Source organism: Gymnodraco acuticeps, unplaced genomic scaffold, assembly GCF_902827175.1.
Source record: "Gymnodraco acuticeps unplaced genomic scaffold, fGymAcu1.1, whole genome shotgun sequence".
NCBI classification, from domain to species: Eukaryota; Metazoa; Chordata; class Actinopteri; order Perciformes; family Bathydraconidae; genus Gymnodraco; species Gymnodraco acuticeps.
In genome coordinates this window covers 1940412-1962245 of record NW_022991632.1, presented here as the reverse complement: position 1 = coordinate 1962245, position 21834 = coordinate 1940412, and the positions used below count along the sequence as shown (strand labels likewise).

General features: G+C 41.7%; 1 protein-coding gene across 1 annotated transcript; it reads right to left on the bottom strand.

Moving 5' to 3' along the window:
* Positions 1–512: 512 nt before the first annotated feature.
* Positions 513–19456, bottom strand: ipo9 (importin 9). Its single transcript, XM_034198410.1, has 24 exons — positions 18940–19456; positions 16599–16660; positions 16385–16471; positions 16067–16268; positions 15338–15426; positions 14949–15035; positions 14537–14656; positions 13673–13773; positions 13225–13283; positions 12978–13129; positions 12779–12877; positions 10835–10941; positions 10584–10723; positions 10284–10446; positions 7813–8039; positions 7205–7353; positions 6916–7044; positions 6471–6746; positions 6209–6375; positions 5878–6011; positions 5647–5766; positions 5106–5210; positions 4899–4975; positions 513–1621 (listed from the first exon to the last, which is right to left on the bottom strand). The coding sequence occupies exons 1-24, from the start codon at positions 19097–19099 to the stop codon at positions 1511–1513; spliced, it is 3123 nt and encodes a 1040-aa protein (XP_034054301.1). The 5' UTR covers positions 19100–19456; the 3' UTR covers positions 513–1510.
* Between the last annotated feature and the right edge of the window lie 2378 nt (positions 19457–21834).

Sequence of the window (21834 nt, the reverse complement as noted above, 5' to 3'; positions counted from 1 at the left end):
GATGTGCCATGCATCTAAAAATGATAAAGTCAGGAGGATGAGCATTAAACAAGGTAACCCTGTTAAAGACCATGCACAGGTGTTTCCCCTTTGCCTGATTAGACCTCTGCAGCAGACTGTAGTTTGTGGCAGAAATGACAGCCTAATCAGTAGTACTTTATTTTACACCCCCCTATTTAGCATTCGGAAGCAGCATATAAACATTAAATGTAGTTTATAATGAAATTGTAAGCTGATAGGACAATTATTGTGTAGTAATGTAGTGTTACGGTCCACAACGTTTTAGTTTTCGTATAAAGTTGTTTGTTATATGATTACAACTGTGTTTTACTATATTGTCAAACAATGGGACTTTGAGTATTGTCAATGTAGTAAAATGAATTTATAATTGACTGTTTATTAAAATTAATTATTCTTGGAATAACATTTAATTGACCTTTGGTGTAACTTACCAAGTTTCACATGGTACTATGACGTATCCCCTTTATTTTAAACACCTTGAGATTTCCATGTCATTTTCAGTGTTTTATTTAAATAAAATTCATTATAATCATGTCTACATTTTTACTGTATATGAGCTGAAATGGTTAAGAAATATAAAACACAAATCACCACCAACTTCAACTATACAGTTAATTTATAGTGAGCCAGAATATGTAAACCAATACACTTTCAATTTCCATAAATAGGTACAAAAATGTAAATAACATGTATTTTACAGTTTTAGATTTATTTGAACAAGTGATTAAAAAGGACCTGCATATTTCAGTATTTCCCACATTTCGGGGAGACAAGAGAGGAATCTGGACATCTGGAAATCTTGTCCTTTCTGGACTTTTATTTAGAAATCTATCCACCCCAAATTTCAATGGGTATACAAGGAAATGACAATGCTGCGAATCACCGTGGCAACAGTTTGAATTTCCCAAATACCCATCGTACCCCGAGACATGACAGCCGGTATAAGAACTTTTCATTTCCTGTCAGAAACAGTGAACGTTTTTTGTGGAATAAAAGGCTGCCAATATTTCTCTCCCTCCCCCAAATATCACAAGGTTTGTTTTTATTTGACTTCCTTTAAATCAGTGTAGTCTGTTGAAAGCATTTTCTATGTTGCATTTTTTACAGAAATGACAAAAAGAATGGACTAAGTTACAAATAGCACATGGCAAAATAGTCTGTTCATATTTCATGTTTCACCTGTCCCACTGTGAAGCCTCAAGCTTTTTGTCCAATGCTCTCGTCAGTCTGAAGTTTCTCTAAAATGACGAGTCCTCTGAGTAGCGCCAGGAACAGACCAGGGCGTCTCTCACCTCCTCGCTTTAACATCTGCAAAATCCTTCATCCCGTGAGCACGTAGAAAAAGGGAGTTATGGGTAAGTGCTGTCCGTCTCTTTTAACCCGTTTCCCTCCTCGCTCATTCCATTTCTCCTTTCCATTGATAGGTTGTTTTAAATTTAAATTTAAGCGCACAAGTATTAGGAGAGTTCAGATGGAAGAGGAGCTCGGGCTAGAGGCCTATGGACTGCAAGGTTTGTCTCTCGGTGGAGGTGAGGTGTCCGGAGAACATGCTGTAACACGGCTGCTGGGCGAACTGAGTCAGGAAGTCTGTCAGGTAAGCCTGGGAACAAACACAGTGCAGGGAAACAGTTGTTATTACAGTGTTAGAAAAATACATTTTGCAAAGACAATGCTGGAAAATCAAGTAACAATTATTCATCAGTTGTGCAAATTGCATGCTTTATCCTTAAAGACTAATCCGACCAGGCTGGCCCCATTTCCCCCTAAAGCCCCATCTTGATCTGCTTTACCATTAAGGCAGAAAACCAATACCAATCTTCACACAGTTTGGGCTTTCTGTCACCGTTCCTGTAGCGAAGTCTTAGGGGTTGGTAATATTAGTCATGGTCACATGCTGCTTGAGGAACACTTTCAAGTATATAAAATAAATTAGCTACTATTAAATGCTGGACTTTTCATCACTTATTTCTTTATAAAGTAGAATGTTGTTACATGACACTAGGCATATTGCAACAAAAAAAACCACTATATTATGCAAGACTTAAAAGAAAGAAATAAGTTTGTCTGTTGTCCTCTCGAAAAAGCAAGACTTGGTGTTGTGAAGATCTGTGTTCCGGTATCTCAAGATATTGACAATAAGATGCAAAATGAAAAAGTTCTACAGTGCTGATTGTTAAATATAAACTGGTGGTGTGGCATCCTTTTTTTTTTATTAATTGAGATGTGTTGTTTCCAGATGTGTAATGTCACAATTATGTGTGTCCTTTTCCCTTTATTATATACCATTTCAAGACCTGGTGATTTAACTTTGATGAAGCCTGTGAGGGTCTAAGCTTAACCCCTCGATTCCACCGGGTCCGTCTGCGTCGCGGTTTTGGTCCGGCCTCCTCCGGCGTCATACCCTACTGGGCGCGTTTCAGAAGCTTTTCACAAGCATTTCAGAAGCGGAGCGTCTTGCCTGCCGGCTCGCAGTTTTTGTTGATTTGGGCATATTTCCTGGACAGGCTACTTTGTACAGACAAAGTTAATAATAATTGTAATATCCCAGTTATAAACGACATGAATCAAAGATGCGTTGCTGTATTTTAGTGATAAAAAAATGCATTCATCATCATAATTATTCTATATATATATATATATATATATATATATATATATATATATATATATATATATATATATATATATATATATATATATATATATATATATATATATATATATATATATATATATATATATATATATATATAAATAATTTACACAGTGCCTGTAAACCGGAGGAGAACACTGGCATTTCTCCTACTTGAAAGACTACGGAGGGATAGGGTCGGCAGAATTAGTTTATTTTGGAGATGGGCCGGATGCTCTGACCGGTCCACTTCCTGCCCGGCGCCTCTGCAACGCGGCGCGTCGAAAAATAGACTTGAATCCTATTTTGAGCGGAGCCCAGTGCCGAGACGCTTCTGAGCCGTAACGCGGCGCGTCTGGTGGAATAGCACCCATTGACTAGAGTGGCCGCGATCTTCGTGAACGCCGCGGCGCAGCCGTAACGTGACGCAGACGGACCCGGTGGAACTGGCATTGGGTTGCTGCTGCTGCTGGTGTCCACCAAGTCCCCAGGAAGTGCGCCGGACTCTGAGGAAAATATTCGTTATGGCCAAACGGCGGTACTACACTTCCGTATCAGTCGATGGGCCCGGAAATACTTTTTCCCCATTGACTAACATGGGAAAAGAGACGTAATTTACTAAATAAACTACCCAGTATGAACACTTGTATAGCCCTTATTCTCATTCGGTCCTCAAGTTGTAAAATATGCTAATAACGTTATTCTGAGAGTTATTTTCCTCGGCATTATGAACGCGGATCTAACCCACGGGACCGCGCCGCCCGGCACGTTCATGTGACGTGTTCAGTACTACATGAGTTTTACCTTTACCCATGGATGCACAATAAGAATGGATTATATGATTATATGAATATTAGGGCTGTCAAACGATTACAATTTTTAATCAGATTAATCACAGCTTAAAAATTAATTAATCATGATTAATCACCATTCGAACTATGTCCAAAATATGCCATTTCTTTATGTATATTGTTGTGGGAATGGAAAGATAAATGAAAGAAGGCAGATATATCCATTTAACATACAGTATCTATGTTTATTATAACATTGTTCTGTGTGTCAAAATGAAAGATAGCAGACACACCTATCAATCATCAAACCGTGGGGTCTTAATTCATTACGTGTTGATTTCTATCAACGGGGGAGTACTTCAGGAAAGTCGACGGGGGGCGGCTAGTGGAGTACTTCGTGACCACAGAGTGTGAACGTTGTGATCAGCTGTTTTAGCGCAGTTCTCCAGTGAAGGGGGGGGGGGAGTCTCCCTCCGCAGCCGGTTGGCGTAGTTTTGGCACAATGCCGTTCAGACCGACGTTAACAGCAGCCCTGTCTGTGCACACGGAGACCGACTCTGTCGTCCGGTGATCTAACCGCCTTCTGGAAAAGCTTCACAAGTACGTCGGTACGCAAATGCGCTTTGTGACACAAGTGACGGTACGCATTTCAGATTACGCACATAACCTGCGTACCAGTTATGTGTTACCTGTACTACAGCAAAAGTATTCTCCGTCGGGACTTCCTGCAACAACACCACGCCGTTATCTTGATTCTGATTGGCCAGAAGACATTATCAAAGATGCTCTATTGAGAAGACGATCACTACGTGACAAAAGTTTTCAAAACCGTTTCTGGTCTTCGGTATTTCCAGACAAGTGGCTACTGAAATCAATCTTACTAACTGCTGTCTGTGCAATTCTCGGTGCGAGTTGGCGGACTTTATTTTGCTTACTTTAACATCATTTTTCAAGGTGGGGCTAAGCCATTTCTTGGTATGGGTGTACCCCAGCCATACCCTGGCGCTGCCACTGGTGGGATGTATGGGGCGGGCCATTCTGCACATGCGTTAAATGCGTTTAACGCAATTAATTCAAAAAATTAATTACCGCCGTTAACGCGATCATTTTGACAGCACTAATGAATACGTGACGTTTCGCTCTCTCAAAAGTTGGGCCATTTTGTCTTCATGTGCCAATGAGCAACTCTCATAGGAATTAACGAGGCCCCGCCTCCCACGCTGTATCCAGTTCTTATTATACATACATGTGTCGATGGCTGCAACTATTTAAGGGTCGGATCTTCCCAGAATGCATTTAGAGCGAAGTTCAATAGACCTTAATGTTCCACAATAAGCCTAATTTTAAACCTAATGCACAAGACAGACTGAAAATAACATCCACTGCCCAAAGTGAGTGACCAGCATGGTGTTATTTGTTCATTCGTGGAACTAAAAGATTAAGAGTCTGCGTACCTGCAAATCAATCTGATATATGGGGTCCTTCAAGGCATCTGGATCATCCTCATCATCATCCTCGTAATAATCATCATCTGTAAAACAGGAACAAACCAGCCACTGAAACTTAGTGACCTGAATCAAAGTCCCAGGTAACAGAATTAATCAGAAGGGAAATTCAAGACAAGATACGGAATATTTGAGGAGCTGCTGAGTTACTCGTACCGTATTTGTTGGAGGCGATGAGATCAGAAAGCAGCTGCCCTGCCACCCCTTCATCCTCATCATCATCGTCGCCCTCTTCATCTTCCTCCCACATACCACTGGAATCTGAGGCAAACAACAGCTGGTGATAAATATGTCTGCTGTCCTACTCTTTAGTGTACAGGTTAATACACAGCTCTGACATCTGTAAGCAAGGCTTCACCTGCTAAGTGTGCCAAAAACCACTGCAACTAATTGTATCAAAAGTTGAACTGAGACAGAAAGTCAAAATTCACTAAATGTTATTTAGGAATTATTCCAGTTTATCCCATATTTGTTGCTCTTTTGTCTATTGAATACAAAAATGCAATGTAAAAAAAGAAAAAAAAGAGGGTACAATCAAGAGCAGTCTTTAAAAGTGTCCTGACATTAAGATTGACCTATTGTTTGAAATTCCTGATTGTATCACTTTCCCTCAATCATTTATTACAAGAAATAGGCATAGAGGTTTGACCTCCTCAATAGTGTGTATTGTCAAAGCATTAGTAGTATTTGTATTCACCTTGACTCCAGTCGGCTGCGTTCGTCCTGCTGGAGTTTGCCTCCACGACCGTCGACAGCTCATTGATGATCAATTTAAAGATTTTCACTAGCAAAGGAATGTTGGTCCAGCGCTCTGGGTCTGTGATGGGAGAAATAAAGAGTAATGAGCGTTAAGACAAAAACTGCTGTACATCTCTTAACATCCATCCCCGTGTGGACGTCATGTGATCTTTCTCATTGGCCTCCTTACTCTTGGCAGATTTGGAACGTGTGCGGATGCCGTCTTCATGGCTGTAGATCTCTTCCCCCTTCACCACGATGTCCTGGAGGCGTTTGTCGTCACTGTTGAGACCGTGCTGAAGGAGCTTACAGAGAGCCACCGTGCTGCAGGACAAACAATTATAGAACAACCAATGAGATGGTGCATCAATCGGTGTGACTTAAAATAACTACTTATTTATTGTAAGTCGCTTTGGATAAAGCGTCAGCTAAATGCAATGTAATGTAACTAATTTGAATGTGTGTTGGTTAATTATGTCAGAGAATAGTTGTAGAAATGATGAATGAGAATGTTATCTGACCTGACTTTGCCCTCGTACTGTCCATAGAAGAGGTGCTGCCTGCTCATCCACTCCGTCATGACAAACTCCAGGGCAGGTTTCCCCGTGGGGCCGGGCAGACTGCACAGGAACTCCAACAGAGGCTCCAGCTGGGAGTGCACCAGGTTGGCAAACACCATGATCAGAGACTACAGGAGGGGGAGGAGGAGGAAGGGGAATAATGAGGTGTTGAAGATAGCCTGTTGGTGAAGTAACAGCTACAGATGAGCTTTGCTCCCCTTACCTGCATGACACTCAGAGTCTCCGCTTGCTGCATCTTGCTCAGAATGGCTCTCAGGATCTGGTCCAGCTGTTCCCCGAGCTGGGTCCCCGCCCGAGAGATCAGAGTGGAAACCAACCGGCCCACGAAGGCGGCCGTGAACTCCGAGGTGCGGGGGTCCAGTAGCTGGTTGACAGCCTGCATGACGTACCATAGGCCGCTGTTGCCTTGCTCGTCCCTCCACTGAGCGATCTGCTCCAGGGCCACGGAGACGTACGCCCGCAGACACTCGCCTCCGTTCTGGAGAAGTGTGTGAGCAGAAGAGAATTAGGAAGAAGTTTTGTTATGTGAACGAATGTGAACACAATAAGTTATACATTGTGGTATTTCTTTATCTAAGTTATACCTCTAGACAGTTATGCTCATGTTGAGATGAAATGCAAAATAAAATTAACTTTGGTGTGTTTACCTGCATTATCGTGTTGTCATCAGTGCGTAAGGTGCACTGAGCCACCACAGGGAAAGCCTGGCACACCAGCAGCTCTGAGAGAGGGGCTTTGGTGTTTCGGACCACTGTGGTCAGGATGTCGATGGACGACTGTAGCAGACACAGGGAGACGAAAAGTGGTCTGATTTTGTTAAAAAAACAAGATAGCCCTGCAGACCAAAGCTGATTATTTGTCTTTTTTGGTCCTGTAAAATGTTTAGATGTGCCATATCGAGACACATGAACAATGTCAGTGCCTCTATCTACTCACAGCACAGAGTCCAGAGGGGATCTTGTCGGTGGGAGCCTGCATGATGCTGATCAGCGTGGGGATGAGACGCATCTGCATGGGGCCCTGGCAGCCCTCGATCTGTGCCAGCTCCTTAAAGATGTCCTGAGCCAGGGACGCCACCACAGGGTCTGAGAAGAAGAGGAGACAAAGATACAAAAAAGGGACATATTAAACTATGGATCTCTATCGAAATACAGAACCATTTATGCGTTAAGAGGGAAAATGGAGTCCCTAGGAGGAAATAGCTGGTCAACAGTATATGCCACATAGAAGTGGTGTACATCATTTGAAAGCTGGTAAACCTGATGCCTAATTCAAGAAGGAAGGAGCTCAGCATTTTTAGGTTAATATGTCTTTTTTTACAAAGATTTGGTTTCCAATTGAACAATTTCTGAAAACTCGAGAATGTAGAAGGTTTAACACAAATATGCTTTCTTTCAAAATCTATGTCAAAGTATCCAAAACATATTTTAAGTAAAAAATGTATCTCCTATTTAAGCCAGAAAGATTAAGAATGGAGTTCAAATGATGTGTTTGATATGAAAGTAGTCTGATAGAGGACGTTGTCAGAGGAGTTGTAGCAGTACCGTTGTTGTATTTCAGGAAAATAGCGATGGTGAGGGGGCAGATCTTGTTCTCTGCGTTGGTGGTGAAGGTGGGGTCCACGGTGCAGACGATGCACAGGGTTTCCATGACGAGGGTGAGCACCTCTGAGCTGAACTGGGCGGCCAGTTGGATCAGTCCTTCGAGGATGCTGGGGAGGAAGGGCTGCAGGACATGGGTGCTCTCCGACAGCTTCAGCTGATCACAGTACCTGGAGATCAAAGAGGAAAGCAGAATTTAATAAACAGACGGTATCCACCCAACACCTTTATCTGAAAGGTCCCATGTTTTGGCAATTTCTACTGATCATAATTCCATTGTTGAGGTCTACTAGAATACATTTACATTGTTCCAAACTCACGTTGGTTTCTCATACAGCATCTCTGTATAGTATGTGTATTCACTCTCTGTCCTACATGCTTTGTTGGAGCTCCTGCCCCCCCCCCCCCCCTATGAGCCCACTGTGCTCTGGTCAGCTCGCCCACTCTGTTCTGATTGGTCCACCACCGTTACAGCGGAACATCAGTGTTTATGTTTTACAATGGCGTTAGCAACCAGAAAATGACACCAGTAATGACAAACAGATGAGAATGCTGCGTGGGTGCCGTGTTGGCGGGACGTTGCGCGGCTCGCTGCTACGACTTGTGGGCTTCGAGGAGCGGACAGTGTGAGGTGGATTACTGGTTTCGTTTCCTGGTTGCTGCGTGGGGTCTGCGTGCCATGTTAGTGCAACATTGCGGAGCTCAGCCTGAACTTAGCTCCGCGGTGTCTGCTGGCATGGCACTTGGTCTATATCCAGCATCCAGGGAAACACAGCGGGAAATCCATCTCACACTGTCCGCTCCGGGAGCCTCGCGGGGTGGACTCCTCAAGTTCAAATCAAGTTTTATTTATATAGCACATTTATAAACGATTTTTGGTCGAGCCAAAGTGCTGTACATAAAATAAAAATAGCCTACAGTAGACACACTTTACAGCAAATACAACAGCACAGATTGTTCAGAATATCAGTATGAGAAAAACGACACCCTCTATCCTTAGACCCTCACATCGTACAAGGAAAGACTTCCAGAGAAAACCCACAGTTTAAGGGGAAAAAAAAATGGGAGAAACCTCAGGGAGAGCAACAGAGGAATAGATGCCGTGTGTACTCCTGAGTAGGGATGGGTACCGAGCCCCGGTATTAAACGGGCCCCGGGGCTGAATTATTAAAGACCGTGTTACCGTTAAGCTCCGACGTTATCCGTCTTTTTATCGGTACTGGAGACATGCGCAAAATATATGTCATATGTATTATTGCTACACAAACATTATATTGCAGCTTTAGTGTCGCAAACTCCGTTTCTAACATGCAAAACGACTGCAAAATGTGTCTATGATTATTTTTTGTATTTTCGATCTTTCCAGTCCAGACGAGAGATCTCTCTCCCCCGTCTGTGTGCGAGGGGGCGGGGCAGTTTACACACACGCAGCTGCTACATGCAGCAACACACACACACACACACACACGGAGGAGATGGCGGAGAGAACGTGCTCCGAGGTGATTAAACTTTACCCGTCTCGATGGTAACGAGCATTTGGTAACAATGCTCGTTACCAAAAGTCACGGAGAAATGCACCGTTTTAGACTGTCTTAGTAGCTCTGTAGCCCCATCCACGAGTAACGTTTCCACGTCAGGTATTATGTATGCTAGCAGCAACACACAGAGTTAACTCATGTGAAATATTATGTATTTAATTTAAATAAAAAGCAATGTTAGTTTTGTTAAACCGATGAGCGGTATCGATAAAAGTAGTAGTACCGTTAAAACCTTAATGATACCCATCCCTACCTACGGGAGCCTCGTGGGGAAGACTCCTGACCTGCTGGGGAGTCCACCCTGGCAGAGGGTGTGCCTATTGTTCTATAGCTGTGTGCTTATTGCTCCAGACTTAGTGACGTCAGTATGCCCCGGAAGAAAAAAATGGAAAAAGACAAATCTCCAACGAGGTGTTCTGGGGCAGCACAGACAGGTCTTTTCTGTGTTAGAGTTTTACTCGCTACAGGGTGTACTTTGAGGGTTTGTGACTCTGCAGACCACTTGCATGCAGAAAAACCTTCATAATACACAAGAGGACGGGTAATAACCAGAAAAGCATATGATGGGACCTTTAAGTCAGTTAGCCAGTGACCATTTAAAAACTTAAATGTTGCACATTTTTGGTAGTTTTTCAAGTATTTCAAATGTGGGTCTGAACCCCCTCTGACTGTCTGCTGATGGAATCATTTATTTGTGGGGTTTTAATGTTCAGCAGTTATATGAAAGACCAGAATTAATTGATTCCGTTAGAGAGGAACCATCCATACCGTTTTTTCTGGTTCTTAAAAAAAAAAAAATGGTGTTCATAGATAACAAATGTAACACAAGATGTTTTGTATAGCAGTTAAAAACAGTAACAAACACAGCTTGCTCACCCCCAGATGGCCCTGACCCCGGAGATGCGTACGGAGGGCGGCTGGTTGTCGTGCAGACCGCTGACGGTGGCCTGCAGGAACTGCTGGATGAGCTCCGGAGACATGGCAGCCGTGAAGCGACTGGCCGCCCACAGAGCCCGGCCCAGGAGGAACGGAGACGCCGCTGGACAGCAAAGAACCACACGAGAGGAGACGAGCAAGAGAGAAAGTAAGGTCAGTCACAAAGTTCCTACTTATGGTAGATTCAAGAGTTTTTCATGTGTGTTGTGGATCATTTCTCAGAGTCGGTTGAGTACTCACCTGCCAAGTTAAGATCGGCGAGAATAACACCAGCCAAGAAACCGTGCATGTCAAACTGGATACGACCGTTCTTCACGTTCTCTGTGATGATGGTTTTTACAGAGCCGAGGGCCAACATGCAGGCCTCATGGATCTTCCACCTGGTTAAAAAAAAGATACATATATTTCAGACTCAAAGCAGAAGTCTGGACAGGTGAAAAGTGTCTCAAATTGGACAGTTTAAAGACACTGAGATGTCATAAATAACTCACCAGTGCTCATTGCCGCTGTTTTTGGCCTGCTCGGCCTCCTGGAGATGTCTGGTTGCTGCCGCTGCCAGAGCTGCTGCGCTCTCATTCTGAAACTCTGCAGCAACAGCCTGCAAGCAGAGGTCAAAGGTCATCATCATACTCACTCTCCAAATGGACCAAAGGCTGCTGTGAAACTAATGCATACGTATCCATGCTGGATATTTCTGACCCCTGTTTTACAAGTGACCGCACTGCTCAGCGTCCCTATGATTCAACACTGCAAGAATATTAGAGTATTGTCATACTGATATTCTGTACAAACTGTGAAGTCCACTGAGACAAATGTAACATTTGTGATATTGGGCTATATAAATAAACATTGATTGATTGATTGAAGAACATCACTCATCGAAAGTAAACAACTATTTCCAGACGTTTTAAAGGACTAAGGCAACAAGGTTCAACAGATGCTGTATGTGTAGGAGAGGAACAAGGAGAGAAATAAATGGGTTTTTTTCAGGACTAAGTGTAGAGATATTGTTATACTGGACTGCTGCTGGACCTCGTTTAAAAGAAACAAGGTGTGAAAAGCTCCCTCAGACCATTTTTAAAAGGGAACTCACTCAGCTGTACAGTTAAATAAGCTGTGATTTTATATCAAATGCAGACAGGTAAGATGGCCTATCGGTGCAAACGCATTACAACGGCCCAAAACACTTCCATTAGGAGAATGGCGCTGCAGTTTCAAAAAACAATGCAATTAAAAGTAACACAAAAAATGTGCCAAAAACAAGGAAGAAACATCTTAACTAACTTGACAACACATGCACAGCATTAAGAAAATAATTTGTAGCACTTTCTCATTGTTTGTGTTGTTATGCGTGTTAACATTAGGGGTGCAACAACTAATCGACTTTATCAATTAAAATCGATTACCAAATTAGTTGCCAACTAATTCAGTCGTTGATTCGTTGGTGACGTCATCACGTGTGTTTTACGCGCCGTTAAGCTCCAACGTTATTGGACTTTTTATCGGTACTGGAGACATTTAAAAAATATAAGTCATGTATTATTGCTACAAAAACATTATATCGCCGAGTTAGTGTCGCCAACTCGTTTCTAATATTCAAAAAGACAAACAAATCTATGAGCGTCTATGATGTATTTTCAATCAGACGAGATCTCTCTCTCCCCCGTCTGTGTGCGAGGGGGCGGGGCAGTTTACACACACGTAGCTGCTACATGCAGCAACACACGGAGGAGATGGCGGAGAGAACTCGCTCCGAGGTGTGGTTCGTTGCCAAAAGTGCAATAAGAGTTTAGCATGTGAGGGCGGTAACACGAGCAATTTGTCTAAACATTTAGCAAAAGTGCTCCACATCCAGACGGAGGAATGCACCGGGTTCGACTGTAATCCACGAGTAACGTTTCCACGTCAGGTGTTATGTATGCTAGCAGCAACACACAGAGTTAACTACATGATACAAACATGGGTTAATGATTAGAGGAAACTGAGTTACTCTTTATTTTGTTACAGTTTCAGCTATTCTGTTCACAATTCAGATTATTTAATATGATTTGTTAAAACATTGTTGTTTCTTTTGATGTGAAATATTATGTATTTAATTTAAATAAAAAGCAATGTTAGTTTTGTTCACAATTTGTTAAGTTAATTTAATAATATATGTATTTTTGAATCAAGTATTCATCTTTATTGTCTTCATTGTTAGTTTCCACATGCCTAAAACAACCTCAAGCTAAATCTAAAAGTTGATGGCTAAACAAGAGAGTTTGAGAAATTGTGCAAGTCATACAGTAATAGTCCGAATAGTCGATTAATCGTTTCATTAATCGATAAATTAGTCGTTTGTTGCAGCCCTAGTTAACATGTAACTGTTATAAAAGGTGTTAATACAATTTGGTCTTTAAAATGTTGCCTTTTGGATTTGTAGGTTTTTTTCTCACCAGCAGCAGGTCCTGAGCAGATATCCTGACCGAGTAGGAGAAGGTGTCATCATCCTCATCCTCTACAAACTGCTGGGGATTTGCTGTCCACGCTTTGATCTGGAAAAAAAACCAAGATGGCACCAACACTTTTTTTACACCTCATAAATCCATCTTTGCCAACCAACGTTTCCTCTGATGTTTGCTGGCCGTTCCTCACCTGGTCCTCAGTGATCTGCATGTACAGGATGACGTAGTAGATGAGTTCCGGCAGTGCTTTCTTCACTGTGCTCTTAAACTTGTGGTTTTCCAGCAGCGTGTGGACAAAGTCAAAGATGCTGAACACCAGATTCTCAAAGCCCAACACTTCACCTGCAGAAAAGAGCCAAGAGAAATATCAGAAGATTGAAATGATGCTTTGAATGTCGCTAACTTTTCAAACAAATGTGACAAAGCTTTCTGCTCACCATCAGAGTCTACAGGGTCATCCACTTCCTCTGTGTAGTTGACTTCTGTTCTCACATAGGTGGACATTTGGTTAAGGAATACTCCAGTACAAAAACACTGTTACTCTTTATTTGTTTTATCTAGTTGTCAGTACTCATTGCATAGGATTTCCATTCTCATTATTCAATTAACTCTCCAAAATGTAAATGATTTGTAACTTTCAGTCTTTCTTAATATCAAAATGTTTGATTTTGATTAGTAATCATGTGACTTCCATGTAACAGGATGAGCCTATGTGTTGAGGTGGATCAGTGATCACAAACTCCAATAGTAAAAGTGCCATTAAGAAGTGAACCTGTAGCTATAACTCAGAACAACTATGTTTCACTTATTAGTCTAAAGAAGCTTTTAAAGATGCTTTGACAGCAGTAAATGAGCACTTGTGCTGTTTGGCATGGTAAAGGATATAAAGCTGCACTTTCAGTCAGTGTGTTCCAGACGATGGGTAGAATCTGCTGCATGGAGGACACCATGGGTTTGGGGAAATTGTTCACCAACGCAGTTACTGCCTGGGGGCAAGAAGGAAAACAGAATGAGAAATACAGATTCAAAGCATCAAGAGTAGACAGTCGTTGCAAGCACCGAAATGAACACGCAGACATTCCCAAATGCAGGTAGATTTCAAAAGGCTCCCCTGGCAGGCAAAGGTTTTTATGCTGGAAGTCTGTAAGGTGTTTTTGTACCATTAGGCTAATGAGCTATAATGTGGCTATGTTTACATGGGAGTAATCCAACCATTAATAAATACAACTTATGGATAAAATGTTGATCAATATTATGAAATATGTTTTCAAGTTTGCATTTAACATAATTTGAAATGGTGTATGTGATACAAAAATCAAATGTACTCTTCTGGCCTCATGTGCATTGCCCATGAGTGTGGACTGCTAATTGGAAAGGTCCCAGTTCACCTCCTGCCCTGCCGTGGTGCCCTTGAGCAAGGCACCGGACACTCCCCTTCCCCCCCCTCACTCCCATTGGTCCCCGGGCGCTGTACAATAGCTGCCCACTGCTCCTAGTACTAGACTCCTGGTACTAGGATGGGTTAAAAGCAGAGAACACATTTCACTGTGTGTGCTGTGTGCTCTGCATGTGTGACCATTAAAGAGGGTTTCATCCCTCCATATTCTATTCAATCTATTAAACATTTAATTTCGAATACATACAAGTTAAAACTTACTTGTCTTATCTCATATGCATAAATATGCAAGTAACAACTTCTGCTTTGAGACATGTGAACGTTGCGATACACTTCTACTCGCAGACTCTCACCTTTAGGACTTCCATCTTGAGACCGCTATCAGACAAGGGTCCCTCGGGCATCTGTAGAGCGTGCACAAACGCTTCAGTGAACTGCTGCACCACGGGGAAGATCAACGCTTTGGCTGCACCCTACACACACAAGTACAGAGCAGGAACAGTTTCATTACATACACATTATTGACAAGTCATAGGCAAGACGTTGGCAATGTCTGTCATCAGTTTTCAAGAAATGTGGACTTTTAAAAGTTAAATAAAACTATAAATGATGAATCAAATCAACTGCAACTCATTGGGTGAAAAAGGGAGTTAAGTCAAAAGTAAAACAAGTTCAATTGCATATATTTGATTCAAACTAAATGTAATATCTACTTATTCACATAATATCGGAGAAAATATCCTTGTATGTCTTGTTATGACTCACCTTCTCATGCTCTTCAATAGCACAGATGAGGTTGGCACAGGTGGTGAATATCTCCACGGCTCTGGATCGGGTACGAATACTGTACACCTGCAACAAGGAGGGAACATTAGAAAGGTCCCTGAAACTTCCTATAAGACAGACGCAGAGCAGAACCATCTCAGACATTATCAGGGACATAACAGCGCACAGTTCCAAATGGTAGTTGGAATAAAATGTGTGTATCCATTACAATATAAAATGCTTACAATACCTTAAGAACTAGACTGGGAAAAGTTTCACTATTTCAATTGACATTTTTAAAGAAAAAGCTAAGAAGTGTTGCATTTTAAAGTAAAAAGATACAGTGCTGCCCTTGGAAAATAGATGAACAAAATGTGGTGTAGAAATACCTCTGCCATGGTGAAGATCTTGTACATTTCAGGTAAGATGACAGGAGCCACCAGCGGCATCTGTGTGTCAGTCACCTCCCGAGTAAACTCTGAAAGCAAAACAGATTGTCACATGAACAAAAAAAGATTTAAAATGTGTTTTCTGACGTCATTATTTCTTCCAGGGACCTTTCACATCAAGTATTTTATTCTTTTCAAGAAAACAAAATACAACTTTCAAATACAGATAAAACGTAAGGCCGTGCACGAGACAGGAGTGCTTTCCCAACAAATCATTGTGTTTGACCTGTAATGAAATACTGTTTGTAACTTTCAAATCTCATCTTTTGGCACAAATGATATTGCTTGAATTCCTTGATAATATTAACACTGCATCTCCAACAACTTATAGCATCTCAAAATACCCTTTCAAGTGCTGCATTTAAAAGAATAAAAACAGGTCACACTTTTCATGCCTTTCCAAAATGTCATCACTTCTTCCTTTGATCCTGTATTTTGTGTGAAACTGTCACATCGTAAGAATTATTGATTTATTAACAAAAAAGTGTTTTATATTTATAAAAAAGTCCCTCAAGGATTTCCTTAAATATAGTGTTCATTAAATACTGGGATCATATTTGTACAACACAAAAACATTATGATAAAAAATAAATGTTAAGGGTTTGGCCTCATGTTGTGGAGGTTGTTGATGTACAGATTTAGTGTTTTTATGTTTATAATATTCCATACCTGTTAGGACCCTCATGGCCCCGTGCACAGCGTTGACATTTCCACTGACCAGCATCTCCATCAGGAGGGTGAGCAGCTGCGGCCAGGCCTCGGGCCAGTCCCAGTGGGCGATGGCCGACACGGCGTACGCTACACTGGAGCGGACCTTGCTGATGGCCTCCCGTAGACCGCTGGGCAGCAGCACCCTGATGGCGGCTTTAGCCTGGAGGGGGCAACAGCAGTTTGACAACTCAAATGAATATTATGTTCAACAATACTTTTGAAACAGGGATAGTTTTCCAGTAACAAACAAAATATATGTATTTAAGGTGTAATTACCTGATCGGAAGTTTCAGGAGGTCTAAATTTCTCTGAGTGGGAACACCAGTGAGTCTCCACATACTGCTTCAGGATGACTGACGCTAACTGCGTACACAGACAGATGTTTGAAAATAAGTGGAAGTCAGCTCAACATAGAATGTAGATCATGATTAAAAAACTGAGATGTTTATCTGACATCATTTGCTCACAATGTCTACTGTTTTACACTCACCTGACGGATTGCGAGTGCTCCCTGAGGATCAACTGTGAGTTCTGCCAGATGGACACCAAACTCTGGAACATAAATATATCAGCAAAGACAAAAATGAATTATTAATAAATGAGCTCAGCACATACATGATATGATTAGAGTAGGCTGAGAGCACTCACTAAGGCAAAAAGCTAGGTAGGAATCATTTCAAGTGTTTTTCCACAACACTGAATTACACTGGATGTAATGAAGATTTTAAGACACTAATAAACAGGAAAGAAATAGCCTTCCAATTCAAAATCTCTCCAATTTCTAGTGTTACCTAAATCTATTGACAAGGAATAAACGCTTTTATTCTTACAAATATGCCTCGACTTGAATTTATTTTGTGCTATTTGTAGTGGTAGATTTTCTTAATATTTAGGTTTTAGATCATTTGTTTTCTCTTCGTCACTTGAGTTTTCCCTGTAAGGACAATATGATTTGATCTGAGATTTAAACTGGATGCTGCTAATTATAAATATGACAAAAAAGCACCATGTGATAAGTAAAAAAAGAAAAACACAAGAAAGCCACAGCAAGTAGGCAGATTAAAACAAGCGTACACACAAACATGCAGAATTCTCTCAGCTGCAGCTTAATACAACAAACTTCTAGGTGTTTTGAGTTGGTGTACCACAATACATGACAACATTGATATAATGAAGTTCCAAGGCCACCGACATCGCAACAGCCTGTGAGCTGTAATGCGTACACTGGTGTGAACCTGGCCTGACCTGCGTGCAGATAAATACAGTTCAGGATCAGCATCAGCCTCAGCTCCATGCAGCTCTCTCATTAACTGGGTTTTACTAAAAGTGACATCAGGCGCCAGAAGACAATGTGAGTGCTGATGACAGTCCTGTAGAGCGTCTGCCTTAGAGAGGGGCCAGCGGAAAGGGTCGGCCTCGCTGCGACACAGCCGACAGAGTTAACAATTAGCCTTTTTACCATGGGCACGAGGATTGCAGGACATACAATGGAAAGTCTAGTGGAGCATAAGCTACGGCTGCTAGGTACTGTACCCATCCTATTGGATTGAGGACTTTATCAAAATGAAATCCTTTGTGATGGTTATTATTTCCACAAACACCAACTGTCCCCAATTGTTAACATAAGATACAAGGTTATTTCCATGGTGCCTAGGATTTTCATCAACTATATATCCAGATGCTATAATAACAATTTGAATACCAGGGACAAGGGAAAACAGACCCATTCTGTGACTGTTAGATACAAAAAGAATATAGAAACTGGCTGTCAACTGTATCATGTTTTACATCTATCAAAACAACTAGAACTGAAAGAGCAACAACAACAAAAGAGCCCATTTTGTGCAGTTGGTCTCCAGATAAGGGCACATTGATACGTTTGTGTAGGAATGCTTTACATTAAGTAATATGGACTTTATGTATGCATGGATGGATTCTGGGACAGTAGTCCTTTTTGTCTTGCCATCTCTCATCCTGATGGTGCTGATGCTGCATGGTGGCGCGGGAGAACCGCCCTGGGAGACATCTTCGCGGGAAAATCTGTCAACGGGCATTCCGTTGTTGCCATAGCGACCATAAAAATGGTTATATACGTTTAAGTGATGGGTAACTTCTGGGACCTCTTGAAGTCAGTTTGCATCTCACTGTAAACACTGTTGCTCTTAATATATATATATATATATATATAAACGGTTAAATAACACTTGTCTCAGGTGGGGTTTAGGACATGCTGCTGTCAACCCACCTGACCCCTTTTCCAAGTGACGTTGTCACATTCCAATGCTCTCCTAGTCCTAACCGTTTTTGTTGCTTTAGTTTCCGAAGAACTGGGAGAATCTCTTAGCTAGCTCACAGTGATACGCTGATATAAAAGCTAACGGACCGTTCCTATTGAGGCAGAAGAATAACCCAGCCCACCCTGTTGCTCTGCTGTTTAAGGGCCGGGGTCCTAGCAGTCCCCCATGTGCTCAATGTGACATACTTACAACCTAACGTTAACCATTACACTTGTGACACACGGTTAGTTGTGATTTGTCCGTCTGCGTCACTTTGAAGAAGGCAAGATAAGAGTTTTGAAGCTAACGTGTACACCACTAAATAACTTCTTAAAATGTGGCCTTCATGGACCTGACACAATTACCACACTATCGTGACTGTTAGCTACTTCCCAGCTTAGCAAACACAGCCGGAGTTAGCCCTGATGGAAGCAGCACATTGCTGTCCGCATGGTGCTTATCTCTGCGGAGGCCCATGCCGTCAGTGAGTGCGGACACCGGGCAGCTAGCCGCTGGTAACTCCCTCAAACTAGCTTTGAGAAACTGGCTACTCACCCTCTGTCACTTCCAGCACTTTGATCTGCTCCTCCGCGGCAGCGCGCACTTCTTGAACCGGGGACAGGATGGCCTTCAGTGTCTCGATTAGAGCCTCTTTTAGCCCCTGTTGGACCGGGCCAGCGGCCGAACCGGACCGAGCACTACCCGCCGCACTCATGCCTGCTGTGTGTTCACCCGCAGCCCACTACAGAGTCACCGCCACCCGGGGAGGAGCAGGTAGCCAGTCACAGAGGCGAAGCGCGCCAATGCATGGAAACGTGGAGGCGGGGCTTAGCGGGAGGAAGAAGCTCGTCGTCCGGTTCGGCCCACGTGTTTGTTTTTTACCCGTCTGTATTTGTTTTTAACCTCTGGCTCCCTCCGGTGGAGTGGGGGAAACGTATGCCTTAAACCGCTGTCAGAAATATTGGTCACTTTGAAAGCAGGTGGAAGGAGGGTAGGTAAGAATGGAGAAATCAGCTCGAGTGTGCTAGAATTTGAAAGTACACAACCGGAAAAAATCTGTCTCTTCCTTCAGACTTCCTTACAGAGCCCCTCCTCCAACACACACGAACGCGCACATGACCAATGAGGGCACGAGATAAGTGTGTGCACAGATGGAAGGCTGACAGGCAGGTAGGCCCATATATATCTATTCTATGGGTACTGTAGGCCATCCAGTTATTTTAGCCGGGCCGGCTAAAATGATTGGTCGTGCTTTTTACAGCACCACAGATGAAATGTTTTAATGTATTTATTGTCAAAGCATTTCATATATTCATTGCTATCGGGATGTTAAGACCATTCCATGGAATATAACAAAAAGTGTTTCTGAAGTGAATTACCTACCCCACCTTTAACTGCACAACTTCAAATCGTTTTTGGTTTTTTTAATAAAACATTTCAGTGCTGTCAATGTAGTAGTGGTATAGATACTACATGAAGTAACCTTTTCAGTATTGGTTGCATTTTAACATCACTTACTTAAACAATTCAAATGTATATTGCAATTATTTGCTTTCATACAAACACAATTTAAAAAAAATTAAATATCAGAAAAGTATTGCCACCTTGAATATATTTTATGCCGTTGCTCCAACTTTGAAGAGGCATTTTTTGTTTTGTCTATTGTGTTGTCTGATAGGATAGCCTTTCAATAAATATAGTACACCGTTTTACTTGCATTATATAAAATAAATACTACTCCTTCAGTCCCCCTGCGGATCAAAATGTGCCGGCATGGTGCAGTTTTGCAGTGACCACTGCCCAACAATGGTTTGTCTTACATTTGTCTTTGTAATATACCTGCTTTGACATCACCACTTGGGTGTACACTACAGCTGAAAGTATATGTCCCACTTAATCCACCTTTGGGTGTTTTTTTTAAGGCTTGGACAATGCTCTTAATTCCCGTTAGCATAAACATATACACTCATAATGATGTATAAATAAAAACATATGACATCCATGTTTGGTGAATAGCCATTTTGTTTAAAAAGTATACCTCCTCTGTTGACACTGAGACTCATCTACAGATACTTTGGTATATGAGAAGTTGACTAGAGACCTGACATCAACTCCAATCAAATCATGATTGATAAGGAAGCAGACTATGAGCCAGGGATTATTGACTATTATTAGCAGCCAATCTAAATAGGAGCACATTCAGCAACCGTACTCGAAATACGTTGTGGAAAGCCTTCCGAGAACAGTTGTTATAACAGCTTATTAATGCCCATGGTTTTTAAATGAGACGTTCAAAAACCACAGAGTGAAATATGCCTGTGTTCACATACCTTTGGCCATGTAAGTGTAATTAAAAGTTTAAATGACCACAGAGACAGTTTTGTGATTGAGTCCTTATTGTGTGTATCTAGTTACTCCTGCACAGTGGGTGGTGCGAGGCCATAAGGATTAACTTTGCAACAGCAGCAGATTATAAGACCTCCCTGCATCTGGTGTAAACAGGTGTAGTTTCACCTGAGCTTTAAAACAGGATTCCACTTTTATACAGACATTCTTTGAAACAATGGTGCAGTTCTGGGTGATCTTTGAGAGTTGGTAATCAAATCAACTGTGGGATTGGCGTTGGGTATCGTTTCTAAAGGAGGAATTACTCTCATGCGACATGTTTCCTCTTGAAGCTCAATCATTATATATATCAAACGAAATACTTCCTAGTTTAGCTTATTACATTTTCAAATGTCTTCAACAAATCTTCTTGCAAGTGTTAAATATCTTCATCCATGAGCTTTTCAGACAATCAGACTGAATTATAGTTTGTATGGCTTTTGAAAAACTTCTCATGTTATTTCTTTTGCAATACACAATATGCCATAAATAATGAGAGCATTTAAAGGCCTTGATGAAACAAGAGTTTTGTTTCCTAGATATCTTAAAAACGCAAGCCAAATGAGCACAACTGCACAACTACTATAAAAACTTGCGCCGGGATATTATTGTGCCTGTGCTTCTCTTGAGGTGTTTTTACCCATTGCTTCATGTGGCTTTTAAACATCTGCTTCAGCTTAAAGTATCGAAACCCAACGAATTCTGAAACACTTGATGTCAAAATAGCGAATTGAGCTCAAATTAAACCCTCTTATTGTTTCAGCCTGTGTGACATTAAGGAGAACACAGGTGAGGACGTGTTGACATAAAACGGTTAATGTAATCCCTTCTCTCGCGTTATCATTGCTGCACCTCTTGAAGGATTACGCCAGAGAAATAAACCTGGGCCCAAATGGCTTGGAAGTGAGATTTAAACATGTTCCAGGTAAGCCCGTCAGTGTTTTGGGGATATAGTGCGTTTTATATAAAGCTGATCTAAGCTTTATATAAAACGCACTATATCCCTTTCCAAAGCGGTAAAGTGTATTAAAACCTAAAAGGCCTGTTGTTTTTTTAAACTAAAGT